Raw genomic sequence first — 25,353 nt, forward strand, 5'->3', positions numbered from 1 at the left:
ACAAATGAAAACGCTAAACATGGACAATTTCAAAAAGTGCTTTTCAAATTGTTGATAACAAAATGCTACTATTCAGTTAAGGACTATTTAGATGACAATTCTATAATTACTTCCCCTGACAATCTTATTATGCATCCTAAACTGTTTGACGATTCCGAATAAGGCTAAACATTTAACTGTTTTTATGTTACTGACACTAAATGACATCTATCTATTTTTTTCTTTTTGTATTCTATGGAATTTATATTGTTATGATGCGCTTATGACAAACGTGAAAGTATTGGGGGTAATAATTTGTGATATTATGTTATGTAGACTGGGATAAGAGCAGGGGAATGACAATTATGTTAAATAAATATATTTGTACACCTTTGGGTAAAACATAGAGACACTAAATCGTACTTGTAACATCTCACATTGCTTTAATTTGACCTATGTTTACAAATAAAGCATTCTGATTCTGATTCTGATTCTGGTGATTAAGAGTCCGTTCAGACAGACCGGCTCGGAGAGGAGAGCAAATTGTTAAGACCTTGAAAATCGAGTGCTTTGTATTTGTAGTACGGTTTATTTTTGCATGTGCACTGCTTTTGACATTAAGAATGCTCGAAGGCGCTTGGTGTGAAATAATACGAGGAGCGGACCGGCTCCGATCGCGTACTTTTTCTCGGTCACGCAGACGTTTGGCTCGGATTGCATCTCACGCAGCCCATCGGAGCCGATCGGAGCAGACTCCGGTCTGTGTGAAAAGAAAAATGCGCGCCGATGCTCTCCGAGCCGGTCTATCTGAACGGACCCTACTGCTCATTTGTTTTATGTATGAGAAGAAACTTGTGCCTTGCAGTAGAAAAATGAAAAGGCTGACGATGAGGTACGTAAAGATAGAATGAGCATTTCTTTCATTGGTTTACACGTAACCTAAAAAGATATCTCTTTATCATGAAAAATAAATAAGGCATAACAATAACTTTGAAAAATTGTTACAGTTTTTTACATCACAGCATGTAAAACGGATGATGCAACTGGATCTAAGAAACTGAAAAAAAACGTTGATAGGAATTTACATAATAAAAGTATTATGCAACTTTCATGAAACCCTTTTAGCACCAAATTATAGTAGTCTAGTTTTAAAGAACTGGATGCAATATGATCTGATTTAGATACATGAAAGAAAAGCTTTGTATATTAGTAGTTATATAACTAGAAAAATACCATATCGGTTGTCTATTTAGAGCTAGAGCAAAATCTACAAATGTAATTTGCAAAAAAAAGTTTACCCGTCATCTATGTGTTACTGACATAGGTACCTAATAGATTCGAGTAGGTACCTTCTCTAAGAAGTTGCAGTTTGAATATTAACTGCAGTATTAACATACTTTAATGTTGTAGGTACATAATCTGATAGCTACAATGACGTCTTACATCTATGAGGTTTTTCTTTATAAACAACAAGGAACGATAGTCATTATCACGTGAATTTATCAATGAACCGCTGTAGGTACAGCGTGAGGTTGTGTCAGACTCTTACTGACTAAATCCCACCATGTTCCTCTTGGAGCCCTTTATGTACCACGGCAACGGTAACTCTTTCGAACGTAGTAGATAAAACATAACGACGTCTAAGAAACTGGTCATGAGAAGAATGAAAACGTCTTATGGTCATTAAACAATACGTCACAAAACATGACCTGGGGCCCGATTCTCCTAATTTTACTTAAGCGACATACGATTCACATTCGACTGCGATCCAATCACGACTCGATTACGATTGAAGCGTATGTGGCATTCCGCTATTTTTCTTTGAAATAAACGTTTTTATCCTTTCCTGTCATTCAATAATAAATCATTTTGTCTGCAAATGATTTACGATTGCAATATGATTGTAGAGCAAACTACCGTATAGATAGATCAAAATCACCAAAATAGCAGACCAATCGCAAACCTATCGAATGTCGTTGGAATACGAATGGTCTTATATTAGAATCAGAATGCCCGATATGGTTAAAACTGCTATTGCGATCATATGCGATTCGATTTCTATTCAATTTTGACATTATTAACTTAGGAGAATCGGGCCCCAGGAAAGTGCCAACACAACGGAGCCAACGTGTCTAAGAATGACAATAGTATGTGTCATTGTACAGGTAAAATGCAAAACAAAATAGTATATCCTGATAATTATCGACGATCGATAAAAACCAGGTTATCTACTGATAGAGTTAATAATGCGCAACTGTTTTAAGGTACAGTCGCAGTCGGTATCGAAAGAAAATGTTTCGTGTAAAAATATTGCATTTTTGTATTAAAAACATTGGACACGTAGCAAAGAAAACATATTTTCAAATATGTTTTCTTTTTAATATCTATTTTTGAAAATAATTATTTTGTGCAGTTTTATAGACGACCTTATAAAGGTCGCCGTCGACGTTGGATGCAGGTCGCCTCCAACAGGTATCTGTGGAGATCAAAGGGGGAGGCCTATGTTCAGCAGTGGACGTCCTATGGCTGAGATGATGATGATGATATGCAGTTTTACTTGAGAAATAAAGTTTTAATTTACTTATCATTTCCATGAGCTAAAGTAGTATTCAGTACCTTTTTTGAGTAGTCTAAAAGCACTCTTATGTGCCAGTCGAATTAAAAAAAAATTAATCATTTTGAAAACTAGAAATAAAACAAATTATTTACTAAAGAGTAATTAGCGTTTGTACTCATTGTCTTCTTCCATTAACTAAACAATAGAAAAAAAAAAACTCCTTTAATGATAGCAAAATATTGTCTCGTGACAAAAGATCAAATTAAAAAAAATATAATAAACAATCATAAACTTTCTGTCATGACTGTACTTAATCTACCGAAAGCACGTATGAATTAGTACTGCCATCGCCATTTTATTTCAGTCTCAATTTGCTCAAGAAAGAAACCAAACGTGCCTAGGAAGAATCGAGTGATTAGAATCGATTCATATCGATTGTTAGATTTAGTTTTAGTAATTTATTCGAAGTTTCTACAGAAAGAAGTATTTTTCTGTAAGATTTATGAATAGTTGTGAATTCTTCAATAATTTGGACCCTGGTGGACCAATGATGACAAGGAAACGGTTTAAGGGTACGTTCAAATAATAAATACATTTTAATATAAGTATTTACAATATTTATTATTATAAAATATGTTTGTAAATGTGTTAATTTCTATATTAATAAAATTTCTCTCATCATCAAAAAAAGAGTTTTTATGGTTGGTTAAGAGTTTTACTCTTAAAATTTTGAACCTTATTTACTTTAAAAAATATTTTGTCTCTTTGAAGTGTTTTTGTAAACAGTAATAAATAAATAATTGATAACGTTGACTTTTTCATGATGATCATCATCATGAAAAAGTCATCGTTTTATGAGTAGGGTATCACAGTTTATTGTACTTAAAGGATATTCTTTTATTGCAGTAGTTATGTAGTTTTAAATTAATATGAAGTAAAAGTAAAATTTCTCGGCATATTTTTACATACCTTTTATTTTTTATTGATTAATTTTAATTACCATTTGTCACAGATGGGATAGAAAAATTAAGTCTTCTGGTCCAGTTTTAATTAATAATGAATAACTTTATCATTACTTTAGTACATTTAACTTTACAATTGCTTTGCGATAAATAAAGAACGCACTTAATGCAATACAGTAGGCATTTCCTTGAAGTATCAAAGAACAATAGGAAATTAGGTACTTCCCCATGCCAGCAAACAGAAGAACAAACCATTCAAACGTTATGTCTAGGAAATTCCCTAGTGACCACACATAATATACTAATGCAGCGTTAAGAATTTTAAATCTTATGTGAGAACAGCCGCCATGGTTGCATAACGCCCTATGAGAGGGAGGGGAAAGTGAGTAGGTACACCTGTGTCTGCGCAAACGCTCGTGCACTATCATATTATGTCCTGTGTCGCTGGCTGATCTACCTGTCCGTGGTCGAGCTTCGGCTTGGAGGACACCATTATCATTTACATAACTCATCACTCCGAGTTTACCACAACCTTAGCTATTAGGCCATGGAAGTGAACGCTCTTGATGATGATGATGTCCTCATAGCCGATTATCGGCCACGGCATCTGTTCTCGGATAAGGAGATTAGCCAACTGCGCAGGAAATATTATAGTGCACAAGAATATACGCAGACACAGGTGCACTCACTATTCCTTCACTCTCATAACCCGATGGGACGGTAATCCAATAAGACCGGAGAGAGATCAGGTGCAGGACCGACATTTACGTGCACTCTGATGCACGGGTTTTGACGTTCCATACCGAATTGAAAGTAGGCTAGATTTTAGCACTTTTTCACGTCATATTTACAAAAGGACAGCACCCTCAAAACGCCTTTCACCACTTCCTAGTGTTATGGCTGGGAAGAAGAAGCGGTGAAGAACAAACTTCCCGACATTACCGTGTATACTACAACCTTCTTCTTCTTTTCAGAGCTGTCGCTGGAAGCGACAGTCTACCAAGAGGCGACGAACCTGATGCCTCCTCTCGACCCCCCTCAGCCCCCTCCGATGCCAACTGAATCAGTTTCCGCCTCCGAGCCATCAAATAATTTTATAAGAAGCCAATGTCTAAGTGTTGTGTTTCCTGCGCGTTTGCGCACGGAAAGGCGCGGTAAACGTAACACGTATGTATTTGCTGGGAAAGCTGCACGTCAAAGGGCGACCAGGAAAAGGCTATCAAAGAAAGACCTCTGAATTGACTAAGAAGTTAGTTTTTAAGTACTCAAGGTAACTATGGGCCACACACTGCAGCCTAAACAGTCGACGGTCGATTCGATGAATGGCAATTGTTTTTTGAGAAAATCGTGATTCCAATCAAAGTTTTCTGTCGGTCTGATGCCGAATATAGGTATATTTGATCGCTGTAATGTGCACACTGCCATGCATTTCCGTAGTTAGGGTGCTTACATAAAGCGCTCGATCAAACTATCGGCGGACTAGTCTGCAGTGTTGTACTGTTGATGTAGGTAGGTAACTAGGTAGGAACTTCCTTTCTTTGGTGAATGTAAAATAAAAATTTTAAAAAATAATAAAATATTTTATTTTTGTCAAAACTCCTTCTAAGCTTTATGAAATGATCTGGTGCGCAGGCGCAGCCAATCGATTAACTTTAAACTGAAATTGGTGTTCTCATCATGAAATAATTAATTTTTACTTGAAAAATGTTACATTTTAACTTTTACCATTTTAAAGAAACTGCACCCAGATACAATAATTTATTCCTCAGGTTTCAGTCTAAATACATAACAAAACTTGTTCTTTCATAGTAGAGCCCTTTCAACATGACAAATAACATACCGACACATACCAAACTTTACAAAATAAGGATTAGAAAGAAATTATTGGTACCATCTGCCTAGCTTTTTCCCTACTATATGTTGGGGTTGGCTTTCAGTCTATCTGGATGCAGCAGAGTACCGGTGTTTTACAAGGAGCGATCTATCTGATCTGCTCAACCCAGTTACCCGGTTTGCAGCTATACCTACTGACTTCTGACTACCCGTAACGACTGTCAAAGATGTTCAATGACAGCCGGGACCTACAGTTTAACGTGCCATTCGAAGCACAGTCATTGGTGTCCAAATACTTACTGACTTATCGACTTACAAGATTAAATATAATTAAGATTAAGTACCTATAATTCTATTTATCGATTGATGAACAAACCGTTTCCTAAATATGTATTCAAGGTAAAAGATAAATCAGTCATTAATTAAATTTACCTACTCACGTTAACAAGGCTTACCTATTAAGTTAATAGTTTAATGATTATTACCTAAAACTACCGCGTATGACTTAGTGGTTAGAAGGGCATGCAGTCATCCAAGGTTTGATGATGATTTACTTAGTTCAGCAGTACCCAATAAGTATTAATTATAGCCTATTGTTAATTATTGCACCTCTATTGTTTAACTGTATTTTGCGGGTTTACCTACGTTATTAAAGACTCGGTTTAAAGCGTCAATAGTTCTTAAACATAAAGGTTCTTATAAAAGGCCAATGGCTAAGTTTACAAATACATATTCAAATTCAATTACATTAATTAGTATTAGGTATTTAATTTCCAAGCTACACGTCACTTTACACGTAAACTATTTTCCTCCTGCGGTTTCACAAACATCCCGGTAGAACTAACTCCTACCTAAAAATTGGCATATATATTATTCTAAAACATAAGCTATATTACTGTCAAGTCTCATCTAAATCCATCCAATAGTTTTTGCGTGAAAGATAATCAAACATTGTCAATACGTCATCATTTTAGTTACTAACTCGCATTTTTAATATTAGTAAGATTCCTAAAAAGGACAGGTCAGTTTAACAGTTATGTGACGTCAGAATATGAAGGACGTGTCTTCTGCTAGTGAAAGTATGAGTAATATATACTCTCTTATGGTGTGAATTTATACCTATAACCGGATATGGTTGAAATGGGTTTTAAATTAAGGGGCCCGTACATCATTGTGACCCAGGCTTTTGTAAAGTTACTAAAAATAGGAATTTGATGACTTGCGCAAGACGGCTGGCAGGAGCTGGATGCGAGAAGCCGAAAATCGATCTCAGTGGCGTGCACTTGAAGAGGCCTATGTCCAGCAGTGGATTGCGATAGGCTGATGATAAAGTACTTGTTTGGGGCTTATGTTCAAAATCGCTGGTAATTCATCAACTGATGTTATCTTGGGCCGTAAGTATTCGTATTAAGTACCGTCGTACTAAGTTCATTGATGATAAGTCTTCAATGGGGAAATTCCGTTCTATGAAAACGGAGCATTAATCACCACGATTGCTTAAGTTAGATAGCCATTTGAGACTATATTAGTCCAGGTTCCTTCAAAATACACTATTTCCTTATCATTTAGGGATAGCATTGCTACTACCAGTAAGAAGCTATCTACTAGGTAAAAAATCCTATTATAAATACCTACTTAGAAATTGTAAAGATAGGAACTTAGACGACACTGAAATACGGAAAAGGAGCTCGTGGCATATTACTAACCACACGAGTTGTACGATAATAAAGGTCAGACTTACCAAAGAGTATCAGGTCGCTCGGGTAACTGGAAAGAAAGAACATACCTTTAATTACGTGAATAAAGAGACGCACATACATTAACAATTTAAAAATTTATTGTACAATGCAGGGCAAAATACAGGTTTGAGGAGGTCAGATAGGCAGTCGCTCCATGTATCAAACTAGTACCTACTCAGCTGCATACAGCTAGCCTGGAAGTCGACGTCAACATAGTTGGGAAAAGACTAGGCAGATGATGACTGAAATAAAGACAATTAGACTTAAAAGTTTTAAGCTACTTTTGCGTACGGGACCCTAAAATACGTCATTTAGGTCAAAATACCATCGAGAATCATCTTGGCAGAGATTTGGAGGCATACCATTGGTTGAACCCATATTCTTGCAAGAGTTTTTTGAGTCACCTTTTGACGTTTAGAGAAGCCGGTTTCAGTTTCATAACAACTATGTAATTTTTTTAATCTTTTGCTTCACATGTATAGGTACGTATGAGACTTGATAGTCTTTACAGTATACCCCAGTTTCTTGACTCATCCTCCGAGCCTTTTCCCAAACTATGTTGGGGTCGGCTTCCAGTCTAACTGGATTCAGCTGAGTACCAGTGCTTTACAAGAAGCGACTGCCTATCTGACCTCCTCAACCCAGTTACCCAGGCAACCCGATACCCCTTGATTAGACCCCAGTTTCTTGACTATGGTCAGGAAAACTGAGACCCTTATTTTTAAGTCGGTTAATAATGGCACAGTAGAGGTTAATATGTTCTCTAAGCATGAATATTTTTAAAGGTTTTCAAACTGGGAAGTTCCTGTATACTGTCCTGAATTAATACGTTACGGTAAACCAAAACGTCATAATTTGTTTTTGCAATTCATTAACTGATTACCTACTTATAAGGATGTGCGGAAAATACTCATAAACTACATTTTTTTCTGTGTATGTAATACGTACATAATTTGGTAATTTCACTTTCAAAAATGATGCATGTGGTAAAAACCGTATATTGATACACAAATTGCATTCCCATAGAAATCTCGTCAGCAAAACTTTAATTGATAGCAATTAATGACTGACCACAGCCAAACCATTTCTCTGTGACATCATCTCTTTCGCACTTGGGTAAATTTTAATAAACTATCTTGCTTCCGCGAATTTATCAGAAAAAAGACGTCACTGACCTCAATACTCGCTTGGACAGTTTCACAAAGTACTGAACGCACGACAACATTACATTTTAGACTCTAGTTTTAAGGAAATAAGGTTGAATTTCGCTTGGGGTTCAATGGCTCTTCGAACGTAGTGAACAAAGATATCGGTCGCAAATTGTTCAGTTGCTCTCTGTCACTTGGCCATCTAACGCTGTTTTGAATACAGAATATTGTTTTAAACATTTAAAAATCGAATGTTTTATTTTTCAAATCGGTGTTCTAGAACTGTGTGGTTCTGTTTTTGAATTTGGATTTGTGTTGCTGTTGCTACCTCATTCGTAAGTTTTTTTTTGTTTTTTTATTTTTAATCTGCGCGGGAGTGCTTTTTTCTATTTTTGTTTTGTTTTGATACTTTTTCTTCTTTATTATAATTGTTTACGTTTAAAAGGACTTTTAGAATGGTGTGACTTAAATGTTATTTAATGGTTACATAGTAATACATAAGTTTTGAGTGCATTTTCAACAAGTTTCGAGTACTGATAGAATTACAGGAAAACAACTGATTATTAACCTATAAATTCATATATTAAAACCATGCTGCCAGGTCATTTACTAGTCTTCATTACCATACTATTCTTTGTAACTCTACACGATCAATTTCGGCATAGCAGTTTACATTATCTTAAGCCAAAACAAACTAAAAGAACTAAGCATAACAGTTAAGTTATTAATTAGGCGTACATATTATTGTTTTATCACACAATGGACAATGAGTGTCCATTGTAAATAAGCCTTAAAAGTAACTTGAAGATAAATGAGTCAGAGTTTAAGTTTACACTAAGTATTAAAAGCAGGAATTGTAACAAAGTGCATTATACTTTAGTATCTACTAATAATATAGCCACGAAAGTTTGACTGTCTGTTGACGCTTTGGCGTTTATATTGTTCAACTGTTTTGGATGGAATTTGGCATAGAGATAGGAACTTGCTGGAAGAGGATATCTTTGACCACTCGTTCAGTTAAGTGAGGCTAAGTTAGGTGATTAGTGCAGCTCACTCGATAGTAAGAAGAAGATTATCATCCTCTCACCCTCATCTCAATTTCATTTGTTTTCTGTGCTACTTGTCTTTTCCTTCCAAACATTCGTTGCTGGGGAGTTTGTTGCGCCACTTCTTCCCAGCAAAAACACATAGGAAGTGGTGAAGAGGGGGCTGTATTTTGTAATTTTCTGACGTTCGAAAAGTGCTGTTTTGCAGCCAAGTTTGAATAAACGATTTTTATTCTTGACATTTCTATCTGAATTCTCTATTTAATCCATCCATGGTTTCTTTGATCATCCTCTTCCTCTATATCCATCTACGCTAATGCAAGTAAGGTCCTTATATTATAAATAGCATTGAATGATAGTTGAATATCACACTTGTTGTATCAAATTACTCAATTTGATAGGTCTTTCCTGTTGTCCTATTTAAGCAACAATTCAAGCATAAGCATAGTGTTACATACTGATATTTTGGAATTTATACAAATAGCTATGGTAACTTCTTGATGTTTCGGGGATTCCCATATTAATAGGAACATTGGAAGAGTAATAATTGCTATCTAAGTATGGCTCTAAGTTCGATTCGACTTGTTTGTCTGTCTTTACCTTCTCTCTGCTTCTTTGTATAAGAAGGGGTTTTGACAAGGTCTGTGACCAATGATGAATAGTACATAATTAAAGTTCTTCAGTGTCTTGAGATAGTCACATAAAAATAATTGAAAGTCTCCTGCCTTTTAAGTCGGTAAAAAATTACCAATTTATTATTAGTCAGTGTCAAAAAAGTAAGAAGACTACTTTGGTAGTAATTTCTCGAAAATATATAGATATCTTTGTAGTACATAATAGTAACTTATCTCAGTGGCGTTAGCACCAATATTCAGATTACCCATTTCGCCAATAAAATATTGCGCAAAATATGTATTTTTCCACTACTATTTACAACTCTTTTAAGATAAAACTCTTCATCTACCAAAATGTAAATCTCATCATTCATGACCGAATTATTAACATGCAATTTGGTTCCGCTGTTATTAAACAAAAACAAACAATATTACTAACTCATCATCATCAGCCCCTGTCCTGACCCAATAGAGTCACCTTATACAGAGAAGGAATGAGCGTTTATCACCACGCTTGCTGAATGCGGGTTGGTGAATTCAGACTTTATAGTCCAGGATTCCTCAAGATGCTTTCCATCACCTATAGTCATGTTCAAAATGCACTTGGAAGGTACATACGTAGTGGTGTTCAATGAACCCTTGCTTTTTTGGAAAAATATCAAATGACCCCTCCGCCGTGGGTTAGCAGCACGTGGGAGTGTCAGACTCTTACTGACTAAAACCCACCGTGTTCCTTCTTAAACCCTTTATGTACCAGGGCCGCGGGAACTCTTTCGAACAATCCCGCAGCTCACTGTTCAATGAACCCCTAATTTCAAAACATGATGCTGTCATGATATATCTCGTTGAAAACATAATATAGATCATTGTTATCATTTAGACAGTTCAGATTATAGAATTACGTCTGTAGGTGAGTGCCTACTTATATCTGGGTTATAGATAACATATCTAGTCTCAATGTTACGGTATTCTGCGAATTTTACGGTTTTATTTGCAAACATAAACTCGATACCTACTTTCTGATTTGGTTTAGGTTATAAAACGTATAGTGGAAACAACTCGGGTTAATTAAGGAAAAAGGCCGTTTACTACATCGTTGCTTATCATCGGGTGAGATAGGGGTCAAACGCGACCCTATGGTCAATAAAAAAAAAAATTAACGTAAACGTAGTAATCCTGACCAGTAATTTTAAATGCGACAGCTACTCTGATCTTACTGTCTTGCACTTTTACACCAAAACTATTGAGCGATTTAAAAGTACAGATAGTCAAGGGCCTGTGAAAGACACTGGTTACTTTTCATCATTATTTGAATCCATCCATCTTCCGAGCCTTTTCCTAACTTTGTTGGGGTCGGCTTCCAGTCTAACCGGATTCAGCTGAGTACCAGAGCTTTACAAGAAGCGACTGCCTATCTGAGCTCCTCAATCCAGTTACCCGGGCAACCCAATAGGTTGGTTAGACTGGTGTCAGACTTACTGGCTTCTGACTACTCATTTTCATCATTATTTGAAATGAAAAATATAAAACTACTATCGTTTCTTAGCTGTGTATATTCAGAGACATAAAAAGCCGGACAGATACATCAATTTTGACTCATAGATTTAGCATTCACCTTCCATTCAATTGTAACCGGACCTCGTTGTACGCAATATCATTAGTCCGATAGGTTATCTAAAATCATTAATATTTCACCCGTGACTCAAACCTGTGTGGATTGTCCGAATTCCTTTCACTACGTCATTGTAAACTTTCTCTTTGGTTTAGACGCCATGTTGATTTTTTTGTTGTAACTTGTTGGTCGCGAATTGTGTCCTTGGGTCTATATGGTATTTAGAAGTGTAGTAGGTCTTTCTTGAGAAGGTATTTTGATATTTTATTTATTTAACCTTTCACGTACACAGTAAACACATGATATAAGAAGTAATAACATAAAATAGAATAAAGGTACTGCCTATTTCAAATGAATTTATTTCAGTAGACCCGTAGAAGCAGAGTTAGAATATGTTATAGCTGTTTCCAAAGTTACAGAACCTATTTCTTACAGAACCTATCAAAATATGTAGAAGTTAAACACTAGGTACTAAATATTTCTCACCCTTTCATACTGTCATGTAGTACCAAATGAATCAGAGTTTGTACTAAAAGTACCCAGTTACTAGACAACTATACTACAGATTGCATAATCATATTTAATATTAATATCTAAATATTTACGTAATCTTTCATTCCATCAATGGGTATTTTCGTTACTATTTAATCATAAGAAAAAGATTGGGATAACCGATTTGATTTATTATCTAGACTAGATCGCTACTGTTAACGTTGTATCCACCAGATAAAATGACAAAAATATCGATTTTTCCTGTTTGTCGAATTTTCTGTTACTAACTGAAGATTAGATACCTATATTTCGATTCCATGTATTACTACGATTATTTGTCTATGATTCTATGATGTGATTTGATACACGTGTATCTTTCAACTCGGAGTAGTAATTTGCAAACTACAATTTAAGCAAATAGGTGCAAACTATGTTATAGAGGAAATTAAACAGAGATATGATTTCTCAATTATTGTGTGAATTAATTATTTCATCAGCATATTTTTACCATAATATAACATCATCATTTCTATATAAAAAAATAACATTGAGATCAGGATTTACCAATAGTACCTAGTTCAACTTAAAAAGCACGGTTCGTAGGTAAAAAAAATGGTAAGTATTAGTATTACTCATAGTTATTATTTAAATGAACATTACAAGTGACCACAGCTATTCATTCCTTTTTCCTTATGGATTAAACTGCATTTACAAAATACTGTACACAAACAAGTTCTTTGAGTTCAGCGTCATTCATAGCAAATCTTTCTTCATATTCATAACGTTTAAAAAAACCTTCAAGTATGACTTTTTTAAATTAATTTGACACACGCTCAAACTTTCTACTTCATCAATGATTCACGAGGAAAAAGCTTTATATTTTTTTTTACTATTGGAACTATTCCAATTTGATTTGCTCATAAATGTAATGACATGACACACACGAAAATTGCGCAAAAAAATTTCGTTCCACGCAATATTTTGCCAAATGATTCAACAGTAGCATTTATTTTCGGTATCTTATATCAGATACGATCTAGATCTATTATAATAGTTTTTATCATATAAAAATTTCAATATTAAACACGGGTAGCAAATATTATTTCCTTGATACTCTCTGATTTTATCTGATGATTCAGACCACGTCCTGTGTTTAATCTCTTTTGTTTTTAGTCTGAGAATAACTTGCTTACTAACCAGACGTGGGGGATCAACAATTAGGACTGATCTGACTGTCTTTGACCCCCCACAAACAGTAAGCAGTCTAACTAAACTATAGGCCAGATCTGGCCGTTCAAGGAATTGTGGATCTCTTCAACTTTTGAAGCCAGGTAATACCTGATTGATTGTAATTTGTGCACTCTACCATATGTACATCTACTTACGGAAAAGGCGCTCATACGATTTTTTGAAATTCACCTGACTTAAAAAGCTATCTAAAAGTTCTCAATCCATAGTTAACTCTTCACAATGTAAGTTTCCATCTTTTTGTGCAAATCTGACTTTTATATTTCTAATATTAATTCTGAATTCGTGACTCCGGTTAAAACGAGCAAATCAGTGTAGTAAGAAACGTAACGTGAGTTATCTAACTTGTAGCAAAAATACGATGTTCTGATTAAAATACCCAGAGACATAAAGGCTATCAAAAACATCTAGTTTCCTGACAAAGATTATTCTAATCGCATTTTTCCGTACACTCTGTACGTGTGTAAACTATTCAAGCTCAAGAATGTGGATTCTAAGTACTCAAGTATTTACAATTGGTAATATTAGTACGTGCGTTGACTGAAACTGTCGACTGGGCAAATATTTCTGCACTGCATTGTATTTTAATTGAATAAACAATATTAGAATTTCTGAGTAATCTGTTTGACATTCGATATGTGTATCGATTTTGATCGATTGTGTATCATATGTTTTGGGTGGCTGCCAATTTATAATATAGTAGCTGTTTTACGTGATTTTGAGGGAACTACTTTCCGCAACTGGATAAAATATAGCTTTCTCGGGCTAGACTATCTGTGAATCAAATTTTATTTTAATCGGAAAAGTCAGACAGGTAGAGGTACTTTTGTAAATATAAAAATATAATAGCTTTGTTTATGTATCAAAACTTTTTTTTCAAAATCTAATTAATGGAGAATATCACTAGTTCGCTTTTACCTACTTATTCTTTATAAGACCTTAATGGGTTTCTTTGGTAATTGACCAGTAATATTTCTACAAACATACCTCTCCCTTAGACGATACATTTCAGAGCTATTGCAAAAAAAAACAATGGAACAAAACCACAAAACCCAATATCTAAACGGGAAAACCAGTAAAAAAAAACAATTTCATAGAACACGAAACAATTGACAAACGGGCCGCAGTTTTTTTACATAAACCATAAGCCTCATAGAACGTCAAAAATTACCATTACGAAAAGTGTTTTCGTAAATAGGAATTTAGCAATAAAATACTTAAGTATTCCAAATCAATGATTCAACTGCATTCCGTAAAAACCGGCCAAGTGCGATGCAAGATTTATGAAACGGACAAAAAATCCCGTTTGTTGTATGGGAGCCCCCCAAAATATTTATTTAATTCTAGTTTTCAGTATTTGTTGTTATAGCGGCAACAGAAATTCATCGTCTGTGCAAATTTCAATTCTCTAAGTTTCCGGTTCATGAGGTACCTACAGCCTGGTAACGGACGGACGGACGGACAGAGGAGCGAAAACAGTAGGGAACCCTAAAAATTACCAATCCTAAAAAAAAAAAACGATTTTTTGTAAATAGGAACTTAGCAATATACTTAAGTATTTCAAATGAGTCAACTGCATTCCTTAAAAAAAGAGGTCCTTCAACGAAATTGTAAATTGGTCGAAACACGGGGACTTTTGGGATCGTGTTTCCGTTCTTAGAACTAAAACAAAGACTGATAGTGAATCATTGGTATCAGGTAGAAAGTGAACTTAATTAATTGACTCATTTTAGTACGAGTTTAAAAAAAATAATTTCTTTTTTGGTTAGTCGGGTAAAATTATGTGTTGTTGTGTGGATGGGGACTATGTTGACAAACGTTTTACCTGAGTAAGTATAGTTCTTGTCAGATATCTTTGCTATCTTGATGTTAGCTATTTGAAGTCTCACGCATGTGTGAAAGTTTATTTTGTACCTATATTTTGATTTGCGTAAAGATACTTGTAGCTGTAACTTTGGAACGGAAAATGTATTTTATGAGAATACTAGTTTATCGCATCGGAGTAATTATAACTGGAATGTCAAATTCAAAGTAAATGAGTAACTTTAATTTTTTTATTTTGACTTGTTTCATACTATCAAGGGTAGTGATAACAGCTTAAATTTTAATCGGTCATAAAAAAGTTTCTAGAATATAAATATCGGGTCTAGACATCTCAATAAAATGACACAACTATATATAAAATGACACTTCTATAATAATTATAAAAGAGTTAAAATTATTGAGAAATTATAAAGAACACACCTTTGTTAAAACTAACCAAATATATTGGGAAAATACATACTGATAACAATTTATCAATAACCCACGTAATTAATGACCTATCAACTATCTTTACAACTGCGCAGAACTTACAAACCGCATCGAAACTGGGTCAGCAACAACTAAGGTCACTGTCCACCCACGGCTTGTCAAAAATATTAGGTTTTTAGTTGACACCCACTTAAATAACGGTAATTTGAATTGTACTAGAACATTACGGTCATAGAATACGGTATATTATGTGTCCTTTTTTAACCGACTACGGAGGAAAAGAAGGTGTTATGTTTTAATGAAGTATTTGTCGGGATTCGTCACTAAGCCGATTGGCCTTAAAATTCTTAGAAACTTGTTATATGTAGTTTCAAAAACCTTTTTATTTATTTATTTATTATACTTTTTGCACACATTTTACAAAAAAAACAATGTACAAAGGCGGACTTAACGCCTTAGGCGTTCTCTACCAGTCAACCTTTAGGTGGAGGAGAAATTTCATGGCAGGTGCACTAAATATGTATATAAGACAAATCGAAAATATATAAACGTACATAAACTTATTATACATACACACATATATATATATATATATAATATTAAATAAACTTTAATACATATACCACAAAATCAAATGCATAGTTGTGTCAATTCTGCAAACTCTGGTGAAGATACTCACGAAGCTTCAATTTGAAAGTCAATCGGCTATCTGCCATCCTAATTTCCGAGGGCAACTTGTTCCATAAAATAATAGATTGGACAAAAAAGGAAGAATGAAGGAAATCTGTGCGATGTGAGGGACATTGGAGTAGACGGTTGTTGGAGGAACGCAAATTTTGCATCGGTTTGAAAGATAAGTTTTTTCTATTTAAAGTATTTCAGTTAGCCATTTGGGTTATTATTCCCACGAAATAAGTTTGGTTGTTCACACACACTATAACTGCATATTGCTCTTTTGGATGAAAAGTACTCTGCTCCTAAAAGTACCTACTTAGTCAGAAGCCAGTCTTACTAAAAGAAATCGGGTGACAGACGCTCCATGTAATAACTGATTTAGACTGGAAGCCGACCTTCCATTCTAAATGAGTGCTCAATATACCTACCTAGTTGAAAAGTTGGCTATTCAGGTTATAGGTGAGATTCTAAATATCAGTCGAAACTGCATCAAAGCGGTAACAATCAAACTCACCTCATGCCTCTATCAATAAATACACATACATGTTATTTGAAGAACAAAAGAACAGTATGATGCGTCAACCCTCAAACGCCACTTCCGCGCAGTAGGTAATCGAAACTTGACCGAATAACAGATAAGTTATCGTACAAAATAATGTCTAGGTTCTAACCTTGAACCATTAATAGTTTAATTATAGCTGGTATAATAGGTTTTTAATTATTTCCTTTAGTTTTCTCACTTTAATTGATGATTGGTGATGTGTTTTAAATTGTATTGTTTTTAACACTAAGATTATTTTTGTCTGCTATTCGTAATTATAAGTGTGTAATAGTAACAACTTCAATATTGGTGTTTTTGTATAGCTGTTCCCCGGGGCTCTAACCGGGTCCTGAGAGAACTACTTCCCGCACTGGGGTAGAAAGTGACCGATATATAAGGATATATCATATATAGGTTGTATCAGCAATATGGAAATAAATTTTCATTTCATTTGATTCAGGAGTTCTGGTGTTACAGCGCAACAGAGTTCCTTTAATACTAATAAAATTAACTTTTTCCTTTAAGTTTAACTATCAAAAATAACAATAAATATATCAGAAAAATCACCCAGTACTTATCTGCCATTGTCACTGCTCTAAACATAGTCATAGTTGTCTAATACTTTAGTGCAAACAAAACACTGTGAACACAAGTGTCAATGACCCCGTGACCCCAATGATTCACAGACATAAGTGAAACAGATTCCGGTGAATACAGACACCGCATTCTTGGTAGGTCGGTTAAGTTTTAAGGAAAAAATTGATTAATCCTAATATGAAAAGGGTAAAGGTGAATATTTTTAATTCTTTACTAAAATTATAAGTGCGAATGTACCTAGGTGCGCAAGTAGATCTGTCTTTTCGGCTTTCACATCTAAACTACGGAACGTGCCCAACTTGGTGCACCGATACCCCAGAGTTTAAGAATATTTTTTATCCAGCTGCGGGAATTAGTTCCCTTGAAATACGCAGGGAACAACAAGTACAAAATATGTAAAATTGTTTGTAATTTAAACTTTTAAACTGTACCTACCTAAAACTACAAAAAACACACGTGTCACATATTTTCTATTGCGATGTTAACAAAAATATTGTCATACGTATAATTTCAACCTCATTGTGGTTATATTTGAACCACATTACATACAAGTACATACAAGTTCAAGCATGTTACTACAAAATAACTAAGTACATAATATCAATATAATAATCGTAATTTTTCCTCTTCAATTTCAATTTCAAGACTGAAACGATGGCAAATACTACAGTTAGATCAGAGACCCTAGCTAGAGGGTAGGACATTATGACAATTGGAGGAGTATATTTACTGAAATATCTCCTGAAACACAAATCAAGTCAGAAAATCTGATTATGGCTGAATAGCCGATGGCAGATGTGAAATGTGTGAAAATGTGTGAAAAAAAAACAAAAATCACGGCAAGTTAAAATATGATGGACTGAGTAAAACACTGCCGATTTGTATATAAAAAACTTATTACATGAAAGATTTTTTTAAATAAAAGCTGTAGTTCCTGAGATAAGCGAGTTCAAGTAAGCAAATAAACAAATAGTTTAGAAAGATTAAATACATATAATGATTAGGTAATTATTAAATGGCAATAAAAACAAAGACAGAATTTATCTTATAATGTCAATAGGGTTGTTTCCAATTTTCGAAAATCTATTTAAATAGCTTCCAAATAATTTAAAGATCACCCCTCCTATGATTTTGCGTCTTAAATCTCTTTACTTTTTATGTATTCGATTTTTTTCTATTTTTCTTAAAACATTGCCCAGAAAACGCTCGATCACGTGACTGTGACGTCAGAGTATACTATGTGTTCCTTTACACTTTGCACATCTAAAGAGAAGAAACTAATTAGAAAGAAGTCATTGATTTTTAAATTGTAATAATGTATTCTTATAATATAGATACAAAAACAAACATTTTAAACATTTACATTATTTTTAAACATTGGGCACAAAAGAAAATACCTGTAATGTTTTGAGTTGTGTACGCGGTAAAATAAAACTGTGCAAAGGAACGTAAAGTTTGTGTTTGTTATTGAGGTTATATTTGTGTCATCTTGGTTATTAGCAAAGAATTGAGCCACAAAAAAACTCATCATCTTTCATAAATCCTTTCTCCATAATTCTTTTCTAACTTTCTTTCGCTCAAATACAAATAAAAACTAAAGAAAACATCACATCAATTCTCAGTTTATGCCTGTCATAGACTGTCACTGTCAAATACTTGTCATTGTCAATGTAAAGTGACGACATCGGACTCGATTCGCCGTTTTCAAGGGCATGACGTAATAGACGATAAATTTAAATTTCATAAATTATTTAAAAATTATGTGGGCAGTTATTATTAATATAATATAGCTTATCGTGTTTCTAGTTTTGTAAACATTCGGTGCATATACAAATTTTTAATTGACTGAATACTAGGAAACAACCCTATTATAATGCAATTTGGGTTATTAATGTCATGTTTATTTTTATAAAGGACGATAATACGCTTCATCTATTTTCGTATAATTCTTTACCGAAAATCTATTTACTTAAGTAAAATAAAATTCAATGCCCACTAAATTCTAGCTGACAGCCTATCTCCAAACCCAATTAAACCGACAGCCAAAAGAAGCGGCGAAATAAAAAAAATACGGATTTATAACCGTGTCTTAACTTTAACTAACACGAATTTGTCTAAATCCACATTTATTCCTCTCCCTTCATTAGTTAGACGGAAAAAAAATTATTTAATTCTCCAATAGGGCCCCCGCACACACCCTCACTGAGAATCACTAATTACCGCCCGAGTAAGCCATACAAATCGCCAAAAATGTTTACTAATTTATAAAAAAGGCGAAAAAAAAAATTTTTTTTTTTCACTCTGCAAATGAACTTATTTAGCTCAAGAGGGATTTAATAAAGATTTTTCACGGGTTCTCTCGGCTTCGACGAAGTTTTTAGGGTTCCGTTTGGAAGGAGTTTTTACCTATGTCTAGTCAACAGATTTGAAGTTGGAAGATGGGGCTATATCATTTATTCAAAATCGCTCTAACTGCTGCTGCAGAAATTTCCCAGACCCACAGAGAAAAGAAATAGTTCTATGTTCTCACTCTCTCTCAACAGTTAAATACTTTCGCATTCATCAAAATAATCGGACTTGTTAACCTTTTGCGAAAAAAATTACAAGTAAAGTGAAAGATAATTGTTAAGAATATAATAAGACTTCTTTTTATTTACATAGTTATTTTCAATACAAAAAAGCTATCTTAGTAAAAAAATAAAAAAAACAGTGTATCTAAAACGCGTATAATAAAGACTATGTACACAATTTATAACCACGTACGGGACCATCTCAAAATCTGCGACTCTCTCACGATTTCTTCCGGCGACTTTTTTCACCGGCGACTAATCTCAACGATATTTCTCGTGTCGCAGATTGAATTAGTGCACGACAAACGCACCTCATTTCGATGGAAAAAACGCGTTAAAATTATTTATTTACCCTCCTATTCGAATGTTTTTGTAGACGACAATTTAGTTTGTACTGATTGAAGGAAGCATTTACTCGTATCTACATACTCATGTATTTTATATGTATATCGCAGTAAGAGTAATAATACAGTACAAATTGTTGACAATATTATTTATGCGACTTACATTATAAACTACGATGGTCTTACTACAAAAACTTAAACGTCTGTTTTACACTTGTCTAAAAAAATTGTCGCTGCAAAATGAACCATATGTCAACGTCATAATCTGAATTTTTTTTAGACAAGTCTTAAACTGACGTTTAAAAGTTTTTGTGGTAAGACGGCGAATGTTTTATTTTATTTCTTAATCTATTATTATATTGGTAATCCTGCTTGTAAGTACACTCGTTGATAGTATTTATACATTATCAGCCTTACTTATAAACGTGAATTAAATATAAGTAATACTTAAGGGCTGTTTAAGAAAATTCTTACTTATAAACGTTGCTTAAGCATGTCTTAACTAACATTTAATCACTACTTAAGACTTTAAGTAGTGATTAGATAAAATGTTGCTTAGAAGGTGATTAGAGATTTTATAAGTAAGGGGGTAGATGTACAATATTTCCTACTCTCTCGAATTTGAGTAAATAGTAAGATTTCAACGTTTCTTTAAAGAGAAAATTACAAAAAAATAAACTTCAATTAAAATACAAAACAAAAGAAAGCTTAATAAATACAAATCTTAGACATTTTTAATTCGAGCATCGAGCTCAAAACATTAAAAAGACAACCAAGAAAGGGCCCACCTTCCACGTAGACCCAATGATCCTAAATTAACGTTGGAGGGGGCCTAATCGACCATTTTTTTCCCGCCTGATTACGAAAGGCTAATATTGGACCCCCACCCCATTGGCTCAAACAAATGTTAACCCTTTATTCGCGCTTACCCCTTTCGAAAAAAAAAGCCCATAAAATATATCTAATTAAAAAATATCCGCGTCTAAGGACTGACGCTCATAAAGAATGTCAATTAAGCCTGCGACGTTTTTTTTCTTTCGGCGAGTATAATATTTTTTTTTACGTAATATTTTCTGTCGTTCCGCGGCCGGAGAGGGTTAAGATAGCGAAATTAGTATCGGTATGAAATATTGAGTAATTTAATATTTGTAAGGTGGGCGACTCCAACCCTTTTCTGTTCTGTTTGATGTTCGTATTTTTTTAATCAAGATTAACAATGGGGTGGTGTTTAAATAAAGCTGCTTATTATTTGATATTTTATAATTGGTTGCATGTGTTGGTACTTACTAATTTGCTAGTAATTTGTATAAGGTTTCTTTTGACTTTTTATTTCATGCGTTTTGTAAAGCGCAAAGTGAAATGAGTTTCTTTGTAATTTTTAAAGATCCCAGTAGTTTTAGTGGCGATTCCTTTATGTAAACGAATAAAAAATCTGTCTAAGTTCCATATAAACATTTTACCTAAGTTGGTTGACCGCATAACCGTGAAAAACAGACAAAAACATGCGTACAAAGGGACACAGTTACTTTCACCTTGCAAATACGTCAGGATAAGAGTCTAGTCGTATATCTACGTCACGATCAGACGATATTTTACGAATCTCGATAAATCTATACTAATATTATAAAACTGAAGAGTTCGTTTGTTTGTTTGAACGCTCTAATCGCAGAAACCACTGGTCCGATTTGAAAAAATATTTCAGTGTTACATAGCCAAATTATCGAGGAAGGCTATATAACAGGCTACTTTTTATGCGGGTTCGTGCAGAGGTTCCCACGGAATGCGGGTGAAACCGCTCACAGAAGCTAGTTAAAAATATATCTCGAGGTCAATATCATTTCGTCAATGCGGATAAAACGTTAGAACTGTGAAGGATTTGCACCATAATTTATAATGTTAAGCCATGGGTTATTAACCTGACAAAATAAGAGGAAAATTGACTGTATGTTTGAGTGAATTATTACAAAGAATTACATCATAAAACAGTCAAGGCTAGAGCTTTAAACCAAGTTCATCGACCACATAAACGCCAGTTTTTCTTAGTACAACTATTTAAATTGCAAAAAACATGAAAATTCACAGTAAATAATTTAAAGAAAACTGTAGTTTATGTTGTTAAAGTCAAAAACGTTTATTGAAACTAGGCTAGTTTTTAGCACTTTTTCACGCCAAAATTACATAAGAACAGCACCCCTAAAACGACCCCCTTTCATCACTTCCTAGGGAAGAAGTGGTTAAGAACAAACTTCCCAGCAACAAATTATTAGCTGTTTGTTCAGAATAGTGTAGTTTCATCATCATCAGACTTTCTATCGTCTCACTGCTGGGCTGCGGCCTCCTCTCACACGGAGAAAGATTGAGCGTTAATCACCACGCTTGATCAATCCGGGTTGGTGTTGTCAATAAAATATACGAATTTATTTAATAAATAGACACATGATATCAATACAATATTTTTATGATATCAAGGACAAGAAGTAACTTCATATTATCAATTGTTATCAAATGATAATGCAGGCAACTTGCAATAACATTACAAATTATAACAATTGTGATGATAAAACACGATCCAATCATATTTAGTAACAAACAAAGTTCATAATTAAAAAACAATAGTCAGCTATCAAGGTATTTAATTTGTTTGTCTAACTGCAGAATTCATTAACCTCATATGATACAAGTAATTTCATATTCCTCTCAAATGTTAAATACTTATCTAGTAAGCAAACTAAAAGATAGATCTGTTATAGGCATGTTAAGTAAGTAAGCCTATAAATGGTATTGACACAATCAAAAACTGTACCATATGTAGCAAATCAATAATTAATATCAAAATATTTAATTTTGAAGAATCCTATCTTCCTTTTTTAGACATTCGCATTAATATTTTCATACATTCAACTATAGCACACTTTTTATAGGGTCAAAAAAATATAGGTATCTATTTTACATAGTTCTTATTTAATCCGTAATATCCAATTTACCTAAAACCCTTACCAAACAATATGATTTAGAAACTGCAACAATCAAACATGTGAGTAGCGATGCACAAACGCTGCACAACGTCAGTTGTTAAACAAAATGCTTGTCACCGATGGCTGCTAGGTAAATAAATAAATACATACTCGGCTGCAGATAGGACCAACTATTGTCACGTGGAATATAGGGGATAAGACTGAATAGTTGTTACCTATTTATTACTAGGAGCAGTTATTCAGTTTCACCCACGTATCTTGGGAACAACTTTGTGTATCTGGATAACAAGTAGTTTATAACTATAGCCTCGATAATAAATATATTTAAATAGGCTACCTAGCACCAAAATAATTTTTCAAATCGGTTCATGAAATTAGCGCGTTCATGTAAACTTATAATAATACTTAGTAAAGTACATTAAAGAAGTTTGGTTCTAAAGAGGCACATAAGTAATTAGTGGTTAATTGGAAATAAAAACCACTTTATGTGTATAAGACTAATTAAAACTGCATAATTAAAACTTAAAATAACAAAAACGTAAAATCCCAAACATATAAATTAAATATTATTTCCTAAGTAATCTAGCAGTCGACCAAAGATAAGCTAAAAATAAATGATAATCACTTATAAAGCTAAGTATTGTTTTCGATAAAGTTATGTAACCGTTATTGTATATTATAATTGTTATATGTGGAAATGAATTCAATATATTTTTATCAATGTTCACGCTATTTTCTGGTTATTACTCGATTACTATATGTTTTTATACGCCAATAAAATTATTTTTATAATCTTGAAGAGGTGGTAGGTGACTAGTAGACCTATATTTTAACAATATTGTAAATGCAAAGGTTGCCCTGACTATCTGGCTAAATTTACAGAACCGATTGAAATCCTATTTGGTACGCAAATAGTGTAGAGCCTGAGAAAATAATTGCTGATTACAAGACCAGACTACTATTTTTATTTTCCTTTTTTAGACTTCTTTTTTATGATATGATGAATAGTTTGATCTATTACTACTGTGATATTTCTACCAATTATAAAGCAAACGTTCAGAACTACACTAAACTGACTAAAATTAACACCTACCATAACCAACAAAAAATAAGTCCTAAAATGCCTAAAGGCACGTCCACACTACACCAACAGACGCGCGTTGCTCAAACTATGGCGAACTTTCTACACACTGTGCTCCGTGTGAAAGCGGCGTTCCGATACAGTTGGTATCTTACACAAATATACAGCTAGCAGTGTGTCGGTGCCTTTATGTTATGTAGCTCATGCATAGACTAGGGATGTATTAAAAAAGTTTTTTGAATGAAGAGTTTGTGTATTGACTGTTACTGACTATAATTCTCTCATCTGACTAGCCTTTTCCCAACTATTATGGGGTCGGCTTCCAATCTAACCGGATGTAGCTGAGTACCAGCGCTTTACAAGGAGCGACTGCCCTATCTGACCTCCTCAACCCAGTTACCCGGGCAACCCAATACCCCTTGGTTAGACTGGTGTCAGACTTACTGGCTTCTGACTACCCGTAACGACTGCCAAGGATTATCTCATCTGCCTAGTCTTTTACCAACTATGTGGGGGTCGGCTTCTCGGCGGTCAGAAACAACTGAGTATCAGTGTTTGACAAGGGGGGACTGCCTAACTGACCTCCTTCACCCAGTTACCCGGGCAACTAGATACTCATTGGTAAGACTGGTTATCAGACATTCTAGATTTTGCCAAGGATGTGAAATGACAGCTCCCGGCTACCATTTATCCTACATTGCTTATTGGAAGGGTAAATTGTTTCGTGCTAAAGGCTTTCAAAACTTGAGGAAAACTCTGAAATTATATCGAGGTAGTTTGTTAGGTGATTAAGAAGTCAAAGGTTTTTATTTCATACACATAATGAGAGGGTTCTTTTGATGATTCACAAAAGAGCGGATGCATATCGTGTTTTCATTAAAAATAAAAAAAAACTGAAACTCGTTTATATAAAAACATACCAGGAATTTAATTAAATGTAGAATAATTTATTTGTTAGGTGCTGGAACTAATACTCATAGATTCAGAATACCTATTGTTTAATCAATCGTTTTAGTGCATATCCAATTGGTGATCTATATTTACCTACTCGTATGTAACATGCATGTAACAATTTAAGAACTTAACT

The 25,353-nt window shown here is 34.1% G+C and overlaps 1 protein-coding gene across 1 annotated transcript; it reads left to right on the top strand.

Annotated features, from left to right (window-relative positions):
• Nucleotides 1-2,891: 2,891 nt before the first annotated feature.
• On the top strand, nucleotides 2,892-5,070 carry LOC124639816. Its single transcript, XM_047177298.1, has 2 exons — nucleotides 2,892-3,108; nucleotides 4,473-5,070. The coding sequence occupies exons 1-2, from the start codon at nucleotides 3,039-3,041 to the stop codon at nucleotides 4,733-4,735; spliced, it is 333 nt and encodes a 110-aa protein (XP_047033254.1). The 5' UTR covers nucleotides 2,892-3,038; the 3' UTR covers nucleotides 4,736-5,070.
• Nucleotides 5,071-25,353: the final 20,283 nt, after the last annotated feature.

Source organism: Helicoverpa zea, chromosome 19 (genome assembly GCF_022581195.2).
Source record: "Helicoverpa zea isolate HzStark_Cry1AcR chromosome 19, ilHelZeax1.1, whole genome shotgun sequence".
NCBI classification, from domain to species: Eukaryota; Metazoa; Arthropoda; class Insecta; order Lepidoptera; family Noctuidae; genus Helicoverpa; species Helicoverpa zea.